Source organism: Talaromyces amestolkiae (assembly GCF_001896365.1).
Source record: "Talaromyces amestolkiae strain CIB chromosome Unknown scaffold10.1, whole genome shotgun sequence".
Taxonomy (NCBI): Eukaryota; Fungi; Ascomycota; class Eurotiomycetes; order Eurotiales; family Trichocomaceae; genus Talaromyces; species Talaromyces amestolkiae.
In genome coordinates this window covers 1-17,005 of record NW_024468046.1, presented here as the reverse complement: position 1 = coordinate 17,005, position 17,005 = coordinate 1, and the positions used below count along the sequence as shown (strand labels likewise).

At 48.0% G+C, this 17,005-nt stretch overlaps 5 protein-coding genes across 5 annotated transcripts; 2 read left to right on the top strand and 3 right to left on the bottom strand.

Moving 5' to 3' along the window:
* Nucleotides 1-158: 158 nt before the first annotated feature.
* BHQ10_005490 (uncharacterized protein) lies at nt 159-4,581 on the top strand (the record flags this gene model as incomplete). The annotated part of the gene is made up of 8 exons (XM_040877972.1): nt 159-535; nt 604-753; nt 809-973; nt 1,029-1,947; nt 2,689-2,927; nt 2,994-3,924; nt 3,974-4,468; nt 4,522-4,581. The coding sequence occupies 8 exons, from the start codon at nt 159-161 to the stop codon at nt 4,579-4,581; spliced, it is 3,336 nt and encodes a 1,111-aa protein (XP_040733994.1).
* A 248-nt stretch (nt 4,582-4,829) lies between these two features.
* Nucleotides 4,830-6,929, bottom strand: BHQ10_005489 (uncharacterized protein; the record flags this gene model as incomplete). Its single annotated transcript, XM_040877970.1, has 1 exon — nt 4,830-6,929. The coding sequence occupies one exon, from the start codon at nt 6,927-6,929 to the stop codon at nt 4,830-4,832; it is 2,100 nt and encodes a 699-aa protein (XP_040733993.1).
* A 343-nt stretch (nt 6,930-7,272) lies between these two features.
* BHQ10_005488 (uncharacterized protein) lies at nt 7,273-13,480 on the bottom strand (the record flags this gene model as incomplete). The annotated part of the gene is made up of 4 exons (XM_040877969.1): nt 7,273-9,590; nt 9,644-10,303; nt 10,366-11,027; nt 11,100-13,480. 4 exons carry the CDS (start codon nt 13,478-13,480, stop codon nt 7,273-7,275), a joined length of 6,021 nt encoding a protein of 2,006 aa, XP_040733992.1.
* Nucleotides 13,481-14,205: 725 nt separating this feature from the next.
* Nucleotides 14,206-15,700, bottom strand: BHQ10_005487 (uncharacterized protein; the record flags this gene model as incomplete). The annotated part of the gene is made up of 2 exons (XM_040877968.1): nt 14,206-14,813; nt 14,863-15,700. 2 exons carry the CDS (start codon nt 15,698-15,700, stop codon nt 14,206-14,208), a joined length of 1,446 nt encoding a protein of 481 aa, XP_040733991.1.
* A 338-nt stretch (nt 15,701-16,038) lies between these two features.
* On the top strand, nt 16,039-16,461 carry BHQ10_005486 (uncharacterized protein; the record flags this gene model as incomplete). The annotated part of the gene is made up of 1 exon (XM_040877967.1): nt 16,039-16,461. One exon carries the CDS (start codon nt 16,039-16,041, stop codon nt 16,459-16,461), a length of 423 nt encoding a protein of 140 aa, XP_040733990.1.
* Nucleotides 16,462-17,005: the final 544 nt, after the last annotated feature.

Genomic DNA, 17,005 nt, shown 5'->3' with positions numbered 1-17,005 from the left:
GGTGCTCTCAAAAGTCCAGTTCTTACCTCTGAATTAATCAGCACTTGCTCGTGATTCAGTATAATAATTCGCTGTTGGGTCTATTTTCACTTTTCTCTTTGGTTCAAACTCATCACTAGCGGTTCAGATCCATCTCTCCCGTCATTGAGATCATCGCCATGACAGACACCGCCAAAGAAAGCATGATGGACGCTCATTCCAATTCGGTGCTGGACTCCAGCTCTCACACCATATCAACCTCTCTCAACGAAGGCGCTCAAGTCACAGATGACGTCGACAATGAAAAGCAGGTGGCAGCTCCCAGCGATGAGTCGAACAACGATGCTTCAGCAAAGCCATCACCACGAAATGTCCACGGCTTTGCCTGGGCACTAGTTGTCGCCAGTATCCTCATGGCCAATTTCCTATTTGCGACGGACAACACCATTGCAGCGAACATTCAGCCAGCTGTGGTCAATGACTTTCAATCTCTCGACAAGCTTGCTTGGCTTCCTGTGGCATTTCTGGCGTCATCTTGGGGGACAAACTTACTATGGTATGATAAAGAGACATCTTTATCCAGTGAAAGTATCTAGTATGTCAGTATTGATTTGAAAATTGCAGGGGCGGTGTCTATGCACGATTCAGCAGTAAATGGACCTTTTGTTCGAGCTTCATCATCTTCGCTGTGGGATCTGCTGTATGCGGAGCTGCACCATCAATGGATGCTCTGATCGTGGGACGAGCAATCTGTGGACTAGGAGGTGCCGGAATGTAAGTTTGGTAGGCCCCCTACAGCTGTCTTTGAGATGCTCAAATTTCTGAATAGGTACTTTGGCTCGATGGCCCTTCTAACGCAAATGACCTCGGAACGAGAGCGGCCGCTATACTTGAACCTCGTTGGCATCACCTTTGGCGGCGGAACGGTATTGGGCCCCATCATTGGGGGCGCGTTTGCCGTGAGCAGTGCTACTTGGCGCTGGGGATTCTACTTGTTTGCCTTCATTTGTTCTCTATGCATGACCTGGAGCTGACCTAAAGGAATGTAGCAACCTAGTCGTCGGCAGTGTTTGTGCACCAGTCTACCTCTTCCTCCTTCCGGTCCTTAACCCCCGACCCGGACAAACCATCATGGGACGAGCACGAGAAATCGACTACATCGGCGTCATCTTGCTTTGCGGTCTAATTGTGTCTATCGTCATGGCCATTTCCTTCGGCGGAGTAGAATATGCGTGGAACTCCGGACAGGTCATTGCTCTCTTCGTCGTCTCTTTCGTGCTTTTCTGTGCTTTCTTTGTCCAACAGATTTTTGCAATTGGGACAGAGCCTACGCACCGCATCTTTCCACTCCATTTCTTCAAATCCACGGCCATGATCGTTCTCTTTTTAGAGATCGCCTGCGCGGCAACCTGCGTCTTTGTACCCGTCTACTTCTTACCCCTATACTTTCAATTCGTCCGCGACGACTCTGCGATTCTTGCCGGAGTCCGAATGCTACCCTTCGTCGCCTTCCAAACCGCTATTGCAATATTGACGGGCTGGCTGGCTGGTAAAACCGGTTACTATGTCCCCTGGTACATCCTTGCGGGCATAACCTGCCTCCCAGGCGCTGCTTTGCTGTATACCGTCAACCAGAACACGCCACTGGCCAATGTGTACGGCTACGAAATCCTCATCGGCTTGGGATCCGGCGCAAGCACTCAGCTAAATTTCGCTGTTGCTTCTATTATGGTCGATCCCATCGATATACCGCACAGCACCGGCTGGATCGCGTTTGCGCAATTGGGCGGGCCAACAATCGCAATTAGTATCGCGAATAGCGTGTTTCTCAACAAGGCGCATATCGGTCTCAAAGAATTGTTGCCGACTATGTCGACGACGAATATTAGTACCATCATCTCGGACCCGAGCAGTCCGCTACTGAGGGATTTGCCGCAGAGTGAGCAGAGTCAGGTGGTTCATACTGTGGTAAGGTCGATGAGTAATGCGTATATTTTGTGCATTATTGGGGGTTCGTTGGTGTTGCTTTTGATCTTTAGGTTTAAGGTCAATTCGAAGCTTTATGGTTGAAATTGCATCCAGTGTGCGTTGGAATCCATGTGAACTGATCCTAACTGAGAAGTGACCTAGGGATCAGCATCAACTCCAAGGCTATTTCAAAATCTTCAGATCTCAAGATTCCAGAAATGGCTTCACGCTTATTGACTACAGTTTGATGATTGGAATCAACACTACAGCTCTATATCAAGAACATTCGACCGTACAACGCTTTCCTTGATATTGCCTGTGTGAGATTTTGTGTATAAATAGGAGAGGCTGCCAGACCGTTGTATTTTAGAAGTCGTGCATTAATAAATCGAGACAGTATGCTAGCAGACGGTCCAGACCTAGGTAGCTTCATAGAATTTCCTGGTAATATGCGATTACCCTTTTAGAATGGCGCTATTGCACTAGGGCTTCCTCGAGCGTACATTTATAATGGTAGCTTGATTTCTCACTCCTAAACTTGAGCAAAGGTATAAAAGGATTGGGGTAGCTAGCATTAACCTTAGCCCTCATAGAATGGACGCTTTACCGAGTTAGTGCTAGCTCAGAATCAACTCCAACAAAGGCGGAGATGCTCCCATTATGACGGAATTGGATTCTGGTCTTCTGGTGATAGAAACAAATAGAGGTACCTAGGCAGCCTCCATGAACAAACAAATAAAGATCGACAAGCGTGACTTCGACGCCAACCGACCCCTCCTCGACCATGCAAGCTTAGACAATGAATCCGGCGCGTTAGACGAACCGCGCATTTCCAGACTCTCCGCAGACAGCGATGGCTCCGACCGACCCGGTGAAGGGCTACTGAGCGAAGTAGTCGAAAACATCGTGGAGCGGGATCGGGCAAAGATGAAGCGGGAGGTAATACGTATAACGAGTTTTGTGTGGAGTGTTTTGAGCTGGTATGTGTCATTTCATTTCTCATTTTCAAGGCCAACACGGACTGACAGCTGTTGGTGGTGCTGCAGCCTCGGCGCTGGAAGTATCACGGCATTCTCCCTCTATGGACCCCTGCTACTTACGCGCCTACAATACTCGCAAGACCGCGTCAATGGTATCGCGGTTGCTGCGGAGGTAGCTATGTACCTTCCCGTGTCGATATTTGGGTATTTATGCGACCGATACTCGCCCTCTCCCGTGTCGTTACTTGCAGGCATATTCTTCGGGGCGGGATACCTACTTGCAGCACTATCGTATAAGAGTGGTCCACCGGTTGACGTTGGGGGGTCGGGTTGGCCTTATTGGGTCATGGTCGTGGCATTTGTGTTGATTGGTATGGGAACATGTTGTCTCTACGGCGCAGCAGTCACAACATGCGCAAAGAACTTCGGGCGAGGAAAGTACAAAGGGATTATGTTGGCAGTGCCCATTGCCGCATTTGGGTTGAGCGGTATGTGGCAGAGCCAGATTGGTAGTCATGTACTATGCGAAAGACTGGCGGATGGTTCCTGCAGTGAGGCGGTAGATGTGTTCCGGTATTTCATCTTTTTGGCAATTCTCCTGTTCGCTATCGGGGTTGGTGGAACGGCGGTATTGCGGATTGTCGATGATGAGGAACAGGAGAAGTATATCGATGAAGCTGTTTCGGAGCTGGAGCGGAGTGGGATACTGGGTGAAGATGGGTTTTTCCGCCCGCGTGAGGAGGTTAGAGCTGCGTATGGCACATTTCAGAATGAGGGCAGTGATTCGGAAGATCTTGCGGATGCCCGGTCACTGACGCTCTCGGAGGAAGAGCGTGCCGAATTACGTCGTCAGAAAGAGCGAGAGGAGGAAGAGCGTCAGAAGAAGAACTGGCTCTTGAATCACGAGACCAGGCTGTTCTTCAAGGACCATACCATGTGGTGGCTCGCTCTGGGGTTCTTTTTTGTGACGGGGCCTGGAGAAGCATATATCAACAACGTGGGTGCTTCTTCCATGTTTAGGTTTACAATTGCTAATCTGAGTATAGCTGGGTACAATCATCCACTCCTTGACGCCCATCTCATATCCTCTTCGATCTCCACCACCGGCAGGTTCAGCCTCAACCCACGTCAGCACAATCGCAATCACTTCAACAATCGCCCGTCTCCTAGTCGGCTCCATCACAGACCTCTTCGCACCACCCGCAACACACCAATTCATCTACAGCCTCGACAACCCAAACCGCCAACCAATCCCCCATCCGACAGACCGAGGTTACAAAGGCATTACAGTCTCGCGGCTCACCTTCCTCCTCCCGAGCGCCTTGGTCTTATCTTTGGGCTTCTTAATCCTTGCGTCACCCCTGATCCTCCCTCATCCAGGCCTATTCCATCTGACAACCGCCTTTGTCGGCTTCGGCTACGGCGCCTCCTTCGCACTCATGCCCATCATAATCTCCGTGGTCTGGGGCGTCGAGAACTTCGGCACAAACTGGGGTATAGTAGCCATGGTCCCCGCCGCGGGTGCTGCGTTTTGGGGCTTTGTATACTCAAAAGCATATCAAGATGCTCTTGTACCTATAGATGATGGTATAAGGCAAGGGCAGTGTTTTGGATGGAGATGTTTTGGGTTTTGGGCGGCAGGTTGTATGGTTAGTGTTTGGATGGCCATTGTTGTTTGGTTGATTGCGTGGAGGGGATGGAAGAGAAGAGGGGTTGTTGTATAGCTCTTTGGGACTGAAGTTTGGTTGACAAGATACTTTTCAGCATATTGGCGTTATATTGGGGCCTGTCATTTATACCATGCATACATCGTCATTGATAGTCAAGAAAGCAACATATCTACGATGATGTGTCAAAGCACACTATGATATACATTACCGCAATTCTTCAACGGACATGAAATCAAATATCGGCAGAAGTCTCATCCAGCCCCATAAAAACCTTGTACAACCTCTTACTCACCGCCGGCCCTATCCTGGAATCCGTCAGTGCTCCATTCTTATTAGCCGACTTTCTCACATTTTCCAACAACGTCGGACCATGTTTCCTCATTGCATGTAGCAGGTCAACTGCACTCGGATACTGAGATGTTATCCCATACGCCATGGGTGCAGTGACGCGGTTGATTTCCTGGAGCATTTTGACGAAAGTGTCTACTTTATCTTCGCCTGTTTTCACTTGTCCATTTTCCATGCAGAATGCGGCGCCGTCGTAGTTGCCCATTTGTACGTGTCGGTAGGGAATTGTAGAGATGTGTTCGCTGAAGTTTTTGATCCATTCGGCTGTTTCGCTGGCGGCGTTTGTGTGGTAGATTAGACAATTGTGGGTGACCTGTAGCTCGAGGAGAGCGTCTTCGATTGTGTCATCGGCTACGGGAGGTGTGTCCTCGGGCTTTTTGGATTTTTTAGTTGCTCGCTTGCGCCTGCTTTGAGTGCTAGTATCCTCGATCGAATCATTGACAGCGTTGACCTGGGCGAGAACTTCCGCTTGGTATGCTCTGTTGCGGGAATTTTGATTCCTGCGCATCCAGTTCATAAGACCGTCAATCAGGTATATCGGTTTGCAGTTTCGGTATGAATTTTTTAGCCGTTGTACATGGCCGTCAAGTGTCTGCGTATCATCCTCACAAATGACCATGTCGACAAAATCCTGCGCAGGAAGCATACACAGCACATGGTCCTCAGTCGCAATATAAGGCTGACACGGCTCCCATCGTGCTGCATCCTCGTTATATTCAGATTTCTTTTTCCGACGCCACTTAACAATGTTAGGCATCAAGCTGTCAAAAAAAGTGTGCTCAGCGCCTAAAGCCTTCAAATATTCTACCACTTGGTTTCCAACGCTGGTTCCTTCAAAAGTACTTGCCATATCGACAATCATTTCTGGCATAGACTCCTTTTTGTGAGTCTTTGATTTATTCACCTCAGCAATATCTGCAGCCAGCTGCTTCTCTTTCGCTTTCACCTCTTTCTCTAACCGCTTTCGTTCTTTCTCGGCCACTTTTTCTTGCTTACGCTTTTCTCTGGTTGCCTCTCGCTCCCGTGCCTTGGCCGCTTTCTCCTCTGGATCGACCTTGGGCTTCCTCTTCGTTTTTGAGGTCTCTGTAGGCCGCGTGGGCACATCTGAGAGTGATTCTTCACCGAAATCGGATTCTAAATTTTTGTAGTCCATAGACTTCTTCGGCCTCGAGGCGGTAGTTGTATTTTTTTCTGTACTATCGTCCGTGTGAAGACTGGCCAACAAAGCCGCGGTACGACCAGAATAAGCCGGTTTCAACGATGGCCGCGGTTCGTCCAAAAGTTTATCCAACGGGTCTTCCGGCGATCCCTTGAATGGGTCGCTCCAGTCTTGAATGCCATCAAAATCATCATCTATAGTGATAACCGATGGATTATTTAGTCTGGATTGCTGTCTTCCCTTTGCCGCCGTGGGCTCCGGCGCAGACGACGTGAAGACAATCGGATCTGATTGTTCTCCATCCCATTTGTACGTTTTCGTTTTTGTAGTTGAAAGACCCGCGTATGCAGCAGTAGTACTGAACGTACTCTTGTCCGTTGTAGAAGTAGAGGTATCCGCATCGGCTCTACTTACCGTAGGCAAAGTCGGCGGTTCAATTTCGTCCGAAAATGTAAAAAGCGAGTAATCACTATGAATGACAGTCTGCGCCGACGACTTGGTGAAAATCCGTGGTTGAGTTTCTGCCAGTGGTAATGTTGGCGGCGGTAATGTTGCCCCTACTGATCGTTCACGCTGCGGAGTCAACTTCCGCTTCTTCGCCGAACGTCCGGGAGTCTCAAAAGTAAATAGAGATGAGTCGAAATCAGAGGATAGATAATTCGGTGAACTAGCTGGGATTTTCGTTGTCGTAGCTGCTGCCACAGCCGGGTGGAATGGAGAGGAGAATCGTATGGATGAATGACGCGCTTGCGTTGAAGGGGGAGGTTGAAGATGTGAAGGCTGCGGTGGCGGCGAGGAGTCGATTAGGTCAATGACCTCTGGCATTTTGTATAGCGATGTATACCAAAAATGCCTTCCCCCCAAAATGTACCCGACAACCTATATTTGCTGGATTAAGCAACATGACCATTCGATAAGTCGTCAAAGTTGGACGCGACGGCAGGCGCCGCCGCGATGCGTGATCATGTGACTTAAGTCCTCGTCAGGGTTAGGGCTGGTATTCAGCCCTAATTCAACGAGCAGGTTCGGTTTATTCTCGATACTATTTAAAACATTACAATTCTATCAAAGGATAGATGACTTAAAGAGAAGGATAGAGTCAAGTTGAATAGAAAAACAGTAGCCCTTAGGCCATTTGGATATCACTGAAACACGATTTCAACCATAATTAACTCCTCCTTCTTTTGGTGGCTGGCATATCTTCACCCCATTCAGTTGTTGCAGTTCCTTTTCGCGAGAGATGTTCAGCTGGTTCTGACTCAAAACCGTCCGTAGTTCTTAATCGAGAAAGAAGCAATTTCGCATACGCAGCCGCCGTGGCAGCCGCATAATTCTGCCAGCGCTTATTCTTGTGTGAGTCAGCATAATCGCAGATTCCACGGATGATCAGACACGGAAAGTTGTTCATGATTCCAGCGCCTTCCATCTCAAAGCATAACACGTTGTGCTCGCGGCCTAGCTTGTCTCTCGTTTCGGCGGACTTCATGACTTGATTTCCCGAAGCGATGAGTCCGTAGTGAATTTCAGGGTGGATAGATGATCGGGGAGGTCTTCTTTTTTCATAAGCAACGTTGCACTGCTCGCAGTTATCGCTTGTGTTATAATCACCGATGTGGGCGTAATTTGAGTCAAATAATCGGTCATGGGCCACCCCTGGGTGTGTATATTGCTTTTTACATTGCTCAATCTGCTGCAGATACTTATGCAGCGGTGTAGATGATAGCGACGGATCCGATTCGAGTTCACTGATGGCACACATCAAATGTGCGGGCGGGGGGCTCAAATATCCATTCAGCTCGAAAGCTCCAGAGTCAGTACTCTTAATCATGTCATATGGCAGTACCCCTGAATAACGGCCCTTCGGTGTGCTAATGACAACATCGCCGAGGCGTATATCATTTCTTTGAGAAGGCACTCCTGCTCCAATCCCTACTAGCAGACAAAATTTTAGTTCCGGAAAGCTGCGCTTCATATTGGAAGTCACGTCGGCTGCTGCATTTGTGCCGTATACCCCATGTGGGAGGCAGACAGCAACCACATCGTGTCCCTCGATACTACCAAGTGCATAGTAGTTGGGATCTTCTCTAGCAATGGCCACTTTCTCGTATATCTTGTCAAATGACGCTCGTACTGCCATGAGCTCGATGTGTATAGCACACACTATGCCTACTTTGTAATGCGTAGCAAGCGGTGATGATGCGATGCCGCTTTCAGGATGATTATATATTTTGTTATATGTTGATGAGGATGTTTGATGGTCCTCTGACTCACTATTCACCGCCTGTGTATACTCCCTATATTCTTCAAGTCGATTAGACGTTGAGCCTGTGATGGAAACTGACGAGCTGAGACTCTTTCCAATTCCGCTGTCAGAAAAGCGGGAACCCTGTATCCCTTTGGTGAACGGTGATATACGGGCAGACTCATTTGGCGTTCTTGACGGATCTCCTATGTCGCTCCAGAACCATCTATGGTTATTGTTGTAGCCAAATATGATGGCACCACTTTTGGATGGTAATTGCGAGCACGTTCCATACAGCTCATGTTGTAGTCTGGAGGGGAGGAGCACCTGGGCTATATCACAATGTTTATCGTCATCCATCTCGCTGTTACACTGGCATTGTGTGAACGTCTCTTTGGAAGTGTACCAAAGTACATCATGAGTCAACCTCATTGGAACAGAATACGGATCTCCATCCGACTCCATTATCTTATATAGATCAGGAGTGCTGGCTGTAAGATATGATCTTCCGCAAGGCACCTTTATCCACGCCGAACAGCACGCCTTGGCCGGTTGAATGACTTCGCCGAAGCTTCGACCAAACAACGTGATTGCGTGTAAAGATCGTGTGAAGTCAACCCAGGAAAGGGCCTCCTGATTCAAACAAGCCTCTCGAGGGTAAATTGGGTCTCGCCCAGTTGCCACATCATTAAAGTCCCAACCTTCCAACAATGATCTTGGAATATTTTGATTCGCAACCCTGGACTGGTAGTCAAGCATCTTTTCCAGAAGATCAGAAAAGTCCTCGACATAGGCCTTGAAGCGGATAAAGTCATCTTCTTCCGGATAGATTTTTGCCTTTAGGTTATACGGGTTCAGGAGAACCTCTAGAGCTGCGTCTGTCTGATGAAGTCGTGAGGCTTCTTGAAACTCTTTCGTGGAGAATAAGCACAATGGCCCGAATTTGTTATCGAACATGTCTTGTGCTAGAGATGCGCGAACAAGGTGAAGTAGTGCGCTGGCTCCATTGACTAGCCAKCCTCGTTTGTCTTCCTCATCCCATAATATCACATACTTTTGTGAGATCCATTTCATTCTTACGATATAACTGTTCCGGCGGAGACGAATGTCTTTGCGACCCTCGCTAAAGGGAGCACCTCCGGTGATGAGATGACCAAGAGATAATGATGCATCATTCAACCCCCCCTGCCCTGAAGGTCGGGGTAGCCTCGAGCCTTTGATAAGGTAGCTTGCATCGGCCGCTCCTAGGATAGTGTCAGTAAATAAATAAGCAAAAAAAAGAACAATGTTGACCCACCTGCGTATAATCTCATTTCCGGGCACCAGCCTAGGACATGCCGAGACTTTTCTAATTCGTGCATTTTGATATCCACAGTTTGGAAGCTCTCGGTCTCAAGATAAGATATGCGATCTCCATTTTTTCCTTGAACCAGATGCCAGGTAACTATATCTTTCGTGCGCTTCATCGGGAGCAACACAGTTGCAACCCCCTTGAGAAGCGTCTTGCCCCCGAAAGAACCAACTCTACGAGCCTGTGCAAGACTCGCCATAATGTTCAATGGAATCTCAAGGCCCAGAGTTTCTTCGTCTGATCTTCGTGGTATTGGGAAGCCTTCCACAACGACTGGGCTGCCAAAGAGCCCATGCCAACAATCGCCATTAGTGGTTTCAGAGTCAGGATTTCCTTCATGTAGCTCAACTCCAATCCTGCATATATATGTGGTCTCTTCGTATGTAGCATGCCCAACTTGTATTCCGTCAATGAATGGCCTGCTGTACGCTATTGTCTGTGGGAATGGTGATGAACGAAGGGCAGATGCGAGCCATGCAAACTGTTCAGCTATTTCTGCGACGCAGGCGGCAGTGCCATGGACATCTACCAAAACAACTGTTGACAACACTTGTTTCTTCAAAGGGTGGTACGATGCGGTGAGGCTGGAACCATTGAGCAAGGTGACTTTATCAAATGACGAGTAAGCATTACAAAATCTCCATCATTGCACTAGGGGTAGTAGTCACCTGAGGCTCTGCTTTCGCCAGATACCAATGACTTCATCAGATCCAGAATCTGCTCGCCCGTTGATGGCCATGTTTGCCGCAAGTATCCACCGCACGTCAAAGCCTGCGCCGATACAGCGGAACCTGTCAGGGTTATAGCTCGCTCGATAGCATCCTCAGGCCTTTCTGTATATTCTTCCTCTCGGAGGAACGCAACTGGATCCCAATCGACCATGAAACTTACATGGAATGTTTCTGCAGGCTTTCGTCGACTGATTTTCGGCGACGAGGGCAACGCATCCAGGATTGTGGTTCGAATCTCTTCTATCACATTCGGCACTGGAGGAGCAAGAGTACATTCCCTCCGGATGTTGTTGAGGAACCAATCATATGCGGGTGCTCCTCGGATGAGAGACCGGTAGGCGGCAAGCCCAGGTAATTCAGTTTCGTCTGTATCAGAATCATGATCCTCCTCATCCTCCTCGTCGTCTTGTTTTTCCTTGACGTCGGGGTTCTTGGTGACGATATATTCGTGATTATCAAGTCTCACATCTTGCGTAGATTCTCCACTTCTAAGCCAAAGATTCATTTTTTCCTTCAGCGACATCTGATTTGCTTGGTCTCTCATTTGATCCTCCGGTTCTTCCATCAAAATCTGATCATTGAGCGTTTTCACGATTTGTCTAATAGACCAAGGGTATGAGCATAAAGGAAATGTAATTATCTTTAGGGCATGTCGCTACTTCAATACGTACCTTCGATATTTATGAATAAAAACCATAACATCGCGATGCATCGTTCCGGACTCGTGGTGGCCAAAGGTGAGAGCAAATGCTTTAAGAAGCTCGGGTAGTTTTTCAATGATCTGCTGAAGAACCTCGTCATTGAGATGATAAGGCTGGATTGCTTGGGCGACATCATTGGCAAATCCATCAATATAACGAGCCCTAGTCATTGTAGGGATGGTCGAGGCACCTGAATAGATGCTTGCTACGTCGTCTTCTTGTTCCATGAGTTGGGCGTTCCCATCAAGACTAGATATGGGACGCGATTCAATTTCGCCATGATCTACCGAAATTTCTTCCGTCTGATGGACTTTTCCAAGCACTTCTGATGGTTTCAGTGCTCTGGTTGTGTTTGAAGCATATCCGGAATCTGTGTATGCTTCAAAAGTCAATGTATGTCGATGATCACCACTTTGGGCGTCTCTGTCAACGCTCGGGTTGACCCCTTTTTCCACGGACGGGCTGTCTTTAGAGATTGTTCTCGCCAATGATGTCGTATATTGATCCACAGATTGACTGATAGGCGTGTCCCGCAGATTTGATTCTTCATTGTCGAGCGTTTGGCGGTTGAGAGCTTCTGTCTGGCCAGCAGCTTCTGTTAGTAGATCAAGCACATCATGGCTGTTCCTCGGAGACAACGAGTGATTATCTATGTACCATTGTCTTTCTAAATCTGGTAGCGGTCGGTTGTGTTGCCACCAGTCAATTGTGTCATCTCCGATCTCGTCTAGACTCTGCCTCCTGATCGATTCGGCTGAAAGCTGGTCTAGAGGAAAACCGATTGGAGGGGGAGGAGGGGGAATTAAGTATAAAGGTTGAGCCATACCGGGTCCAGTTCCACGCAGTTGCTGTGACAATGATGGGATTCCTGTATTGAAATTACTAACAAATTCATGGACTCCAGGGACGGTGACGCCCATAGATACGGTGTCCCTCATCTGGTAATCACTATCATTTTGCTGCCGTAAATGAATCTGCCACTCAGTGGCCTGTTTTCCATCCAAGTACAGTGGTGAGGGTGAACAATCGGTACAGAAGTGTACATCCGGGACCTCCTGGCCATGGTAGTAACACTCAATGTGTTGCCATGTTTCGCAAATCTCACAAGAGACAGTGTTCCCGTCATCGTCCGTAAAAGCACAAATGCACTTGATGGTGTAGGGCTCTTCATCCTCCAAACGGACAGAGTCAATATTGAGGTTTGAAACCGGATCGAGGTCAAAGGGGCCACGCCCCGTCCATCCGAAATCTGATCCGTCATGGGGCTCATCGTACATATTTTGATCAAGTTCATCATCGGTGGGTGCATCGATGAAAAGCTCGAGAGGAGAAGCTGCGGGAGATTCTCCCTCACTTGATACTTCGCTGAGTGGTTTACGTGCTGTAACAAGCGTCGCTACAGTATATTCATCATCATCCGAAGTACTCCTATGCGATGCATCGGTTGCTGCACAAGAAGTTAACTCAAGCTCCCTTGCATGATTCACAAAACGCCTCATAACCGCATTGGAGCTTTCGCCTGGAGCTATCCTTTCGTTGCTCTTGCCGAGGGATACAATGGTGCTTTCAGCCCTGTCATTGAAAGGATTCGGTTCCTGGTAGGGAGACGAGAAGATGTTAACCTCACGAGATGTTTCCTTTGAATTTTCGCCGCCATTAGAGATGCTCCGATTGACAGGCAATTCGAGCCATTTAGCCACTCTTCGCTTATTTTGTCTTCTTGGTTCATATCTGAGTTCGACTACGCGTCTCATTGCTGCCACTGAGCCGGCGGTAGGGTTGGAAGTTCCACTCGATTGAACGGCGGCATTTGACGATTCTTGGTTGTACAGAGAAGGCTCGGATTTCCGTTCACCGAAGTAAGGCAGAAACGAGGATTTCATGTCGCCATGCGATGCGTGATTTTCGTCAGCTCTACCCAGTGCGAGCTTGGTCCCATCGTGGGCCAATTCAAATTCCCGGCGGGGATGGCTCTTAGAGTCTCTTCTTTTGTTGTGGTCAGCAGAAAACCGCTCCCATTCCATCAACTTTGTCTTATTCTCCTTAACATCGGCATCGATATCAGCAGCAAACAATCCCATGTGCATCAAGTCAGATTCAACATAATATTGCTGAGCACTCGGAAAATGAAGTACCGGGGAGTTCGAGGGTTCCCGTAGTCGATCGAACAGTTCCTCGGTGCCAGGTAAAGGAACCGATGGCGTGGGGTGTAGGCCTGGCCAGTCCTGGCCCATTTCCATTGGACCTGAGAAGTTGCCTTCAATGGAGTTATTAGTTGGCATTAGTTGTTCAGGTGAAGCGGCCTGTTTATTCAAGCCTTCTGGCTTGGGGCTTCTTCGTCGCCGCTTCATATTGTAGTCAACGTCGCTGCAACGTCCAGCTCAAGTTTCCAATATTCAGAATCACAACGCCGTTGATTTGTCGCAAGCACTTTCTCCGATTCTTTCGGCCAAAGATCGTTCAGCCTTATATTTCTTCTTACCAAAATCCACATTCAGCACTCAGATAGATCCGCATTACAATCAACGCACATCTGAGCTATGTGCTTATAAAGACTCGTGGGCATGAAGAGGTTAGGTTCCGACGATAGAAACCGCCTTCAATTTTGAAAACAGCGGCGGATGACAGGTCGTCGCCATTTCCATGTCCTGTGCTTTGTCAAAAGAGCACTAGGCTGAGCTGAGGCTGAGCCTGTAATCGCAGATTGGTCAACTTCTGCTCGAATCATAGCATAGACTAATGCATGATCCCTGTATTTAGTCTCTTTACATTGTAAAAGCGGCAATGAAATTTGAGAGATAGAAGCGGAACATCTCCGATCATGGAGAGTGTTAATAGAAATCTACATTTCGATGTCGTACGGATGTGGGAAGTAGTCAAGGGCAGGAGCGAAGGCAGGAGTGCGTTGTTATCACATGATCGTGGTGACCTGATTTTCCACTTTGAGTAAGTAATTAACTACGATCTGCTGCAATGTTATTGTCATTCCGGAATTAATCTTTTGATTTGAACCCTTTCTCGTAAGTATTTACATGTTTGGTCAAACTCCTGGTAGTATACATATAGCGAAAAATTACTAGATCCGCCGCAGTATCAGAGCAACCATGACAGCGCAAGCAATCCCCGAAAACAGTAAAGCAAGTAGCAAATATTGTAAATTAACAAAAGGCCGTCTGTTCGACTTGAGCATATCTTGAAGCTCTTCTTCAAGTTTATCCTCCATGGCATGCAGCGAGAAAACATCTTCAACTCTCCTTTTACCATTCGCAGCCATGTCGGCGAATTCTTGTTCGCTCATTTCCAGTAACACTTTTCGCATTATAGCCGTCCATTCATCGACTTGCGTTGCATCACGGAGCCAACCGGTTTCGTTCTCAAGGACACTTTCCAAAGGACCACCAGTATTGGATGCGAGAACAGGTAAACCGGCATGCATTGCTTCCACGGGGACAATGCCGAAGTGTTCGTTGACGGGGGTGTAGAGGAGTAATTTTGAGTTGTGAAGAAGTGTATCTCTGAATGCAGATGGAACGGAGAGGAGGAATAGGACGTCTATTGAGTCGGGGATTGAGAGGGCTGATATGACGGTCTTGGAGGTGGCTGTTTTTAACCCTAATTCGAAAGCTAGATCGTTGAGTTCTTTGTGGTATTGGACGTTTTCTTGGACGCGATTATCATAGCCGCCTGTATGATGAGTCAAAATTCCCAATGAGAAGATTGAAAAAAATCTTACCTGCAATAACCAATCGAGTCCCTTTTCGCTGTTCCTTAGATAACCCATTATATGCCCGAATCGCTAGATCAATACCCTTCTTCCGCTCAAACCGGTTGATGCTCAAAAGAATCTTTTTCCCCCCCCACAATTCGCCCTCGACGATTTCAGTTTTTGCAGGAGAAGATTCCTTTGTGTCAACACATGGATACACAATTTTCACATCGCCCAACCGATCCGACCCAAACACACGCTTAACAACACCACGAGTAAAGTTCGAATTGGCCACGACCCGGTCGGAGGCACTCATCGCCCATCCCTCGAACCAATCCAGGGGATATCGATAGGCTTCTTTAAGCAGCCGCAAAACTAAATTCCCCTCATTCCTCCGCGCCAGCAATTGATCTGGGAAATGGCAATAAAACAGTATCCGTTGTCTCCCACCACGAGTTTGCGCATATCGTTCCCCAAGACTCTTCAATATCGGAACACAAGCCGGTAACTGATCAATAATAAAAATATCATCTCTATATTCTCCCACTCCATTTTTCTTTTCTGTCCTCCCCATTTCCATAAGAACTGAAACCGTCAAGTGTAACTGCCGCAACACAGCCATCAACAAATGAAACCTCCCCAGAAACAACGGCGGGAAAAWCGTGTTCCCGCGAACCCGTACGTCGAGTGTGCCATCGCGCGCTTCTTCGAAACAATGCGACGTATCGCGGTGGGATGTGTATATCGTTACTTGATGGCCGCGGTTTTGGAGGGCGAGCGCAACATCGATGATTAGGCGTTCGGCGCCGCCGATGCCGAGGTCAGGGTGGATAATGACGACATTTGATCGTGGGATGAGACTCATTTTGGTGAATTGGGACTATTGCCCCATTGAAGGGGGACTGTCTTGGGTCTTGTCGGGGTGTTTGTTGATTTCAGAAGCCAGGTTGTCATAATGAATCGTCGAATGTCATGTGATAGCTCCATACTTATCTTATCGCTTATCTTATCTACCTGCGTTAAGGCTTTAAGGCTTCATTTCATCCTTAATTGGCTTAGCCGACTATTTTGCGCCCTATGTCATTATAAAGTATGTCACTTTCTCTTCTACATATATTCGCACATTCTCACCCATCAGTACGAACAAACTCTTCGACTAATCTAAGATATCCCAATCATACCATCGGAAGAACAACAGCTAAAATGCCAATCGGCGAAACAAACCTCAACGCCCTCCTGGGCAGCCTCTCCCCCATCCTCTCCCCAGAGACCTACGTCTGGATAACAACCACGCAACCCCTCACCTCTCTCCCACTCACAACCCTCCAACCTGTACACCTTTATCACGAAGCCGAAGGTCTCACCCTAGTCACCACCAGGGAATCCGCTGAAACCCACGGATTCGAATACACATTCCCATGTAGAAAGATCACACTCAAAGTTCACTCGAGTCTTGAGGCTGTTGGGATGACGGCTGCGATTTCGGGCAGGTTTACGGAGTTGGGGGTGAGTGCGAATGTTGTCAGTGGGTATTTTCATGATCATGTTTTTGTGCCTGAAGGGAAGGAGGAGGTTGCTATGCGAGGACTGGAGGAATTGGCGAAAGAGGCTATGCAGAACGAATGAATGGCCTTGGTCTTGGCTATTATATCTATATTACACATGACATATGGAAACATATGGAAAAAACGCTGGAAGTGATTGTTACACGAGCCCAAAGCTCACGCGGCGCTCGCATGCACCTTGAATTCCACCGTTTTGCTAATTCCGTCATGTGGTCCCTCGCTACTTTGACCATATTCCGCGCTCTCTGTATTATTTGATATTGAGCCAGCATTGACGATATGTTCCTGCGAGCTAGAAGCCTCATTCCCGACATATACTTGGCTCTTCACGCTCCCGTACATCTCAAAGTMAGTCCTACCCTGATGGCTGTGGGTAGCGAGACCTGACGCTTTCTGTCCTTGATTTCGGGTGCGGGAGGATATGTCGTAGCGGCGATTTCCGACCGCGAGTCTTGACGCGAGTATGTCGATACTACTTCGATCAGTTTTGGTTCAATAGCCCAAAGGGAAGGAAGGGGGGATACTACTTCGATCAGTTTTGGTTCAATAGCCCAAAGGGAAGGAAGGGGGGGGGGGCCCGAAAATTTTTTTTGCCCCCGCCCTTT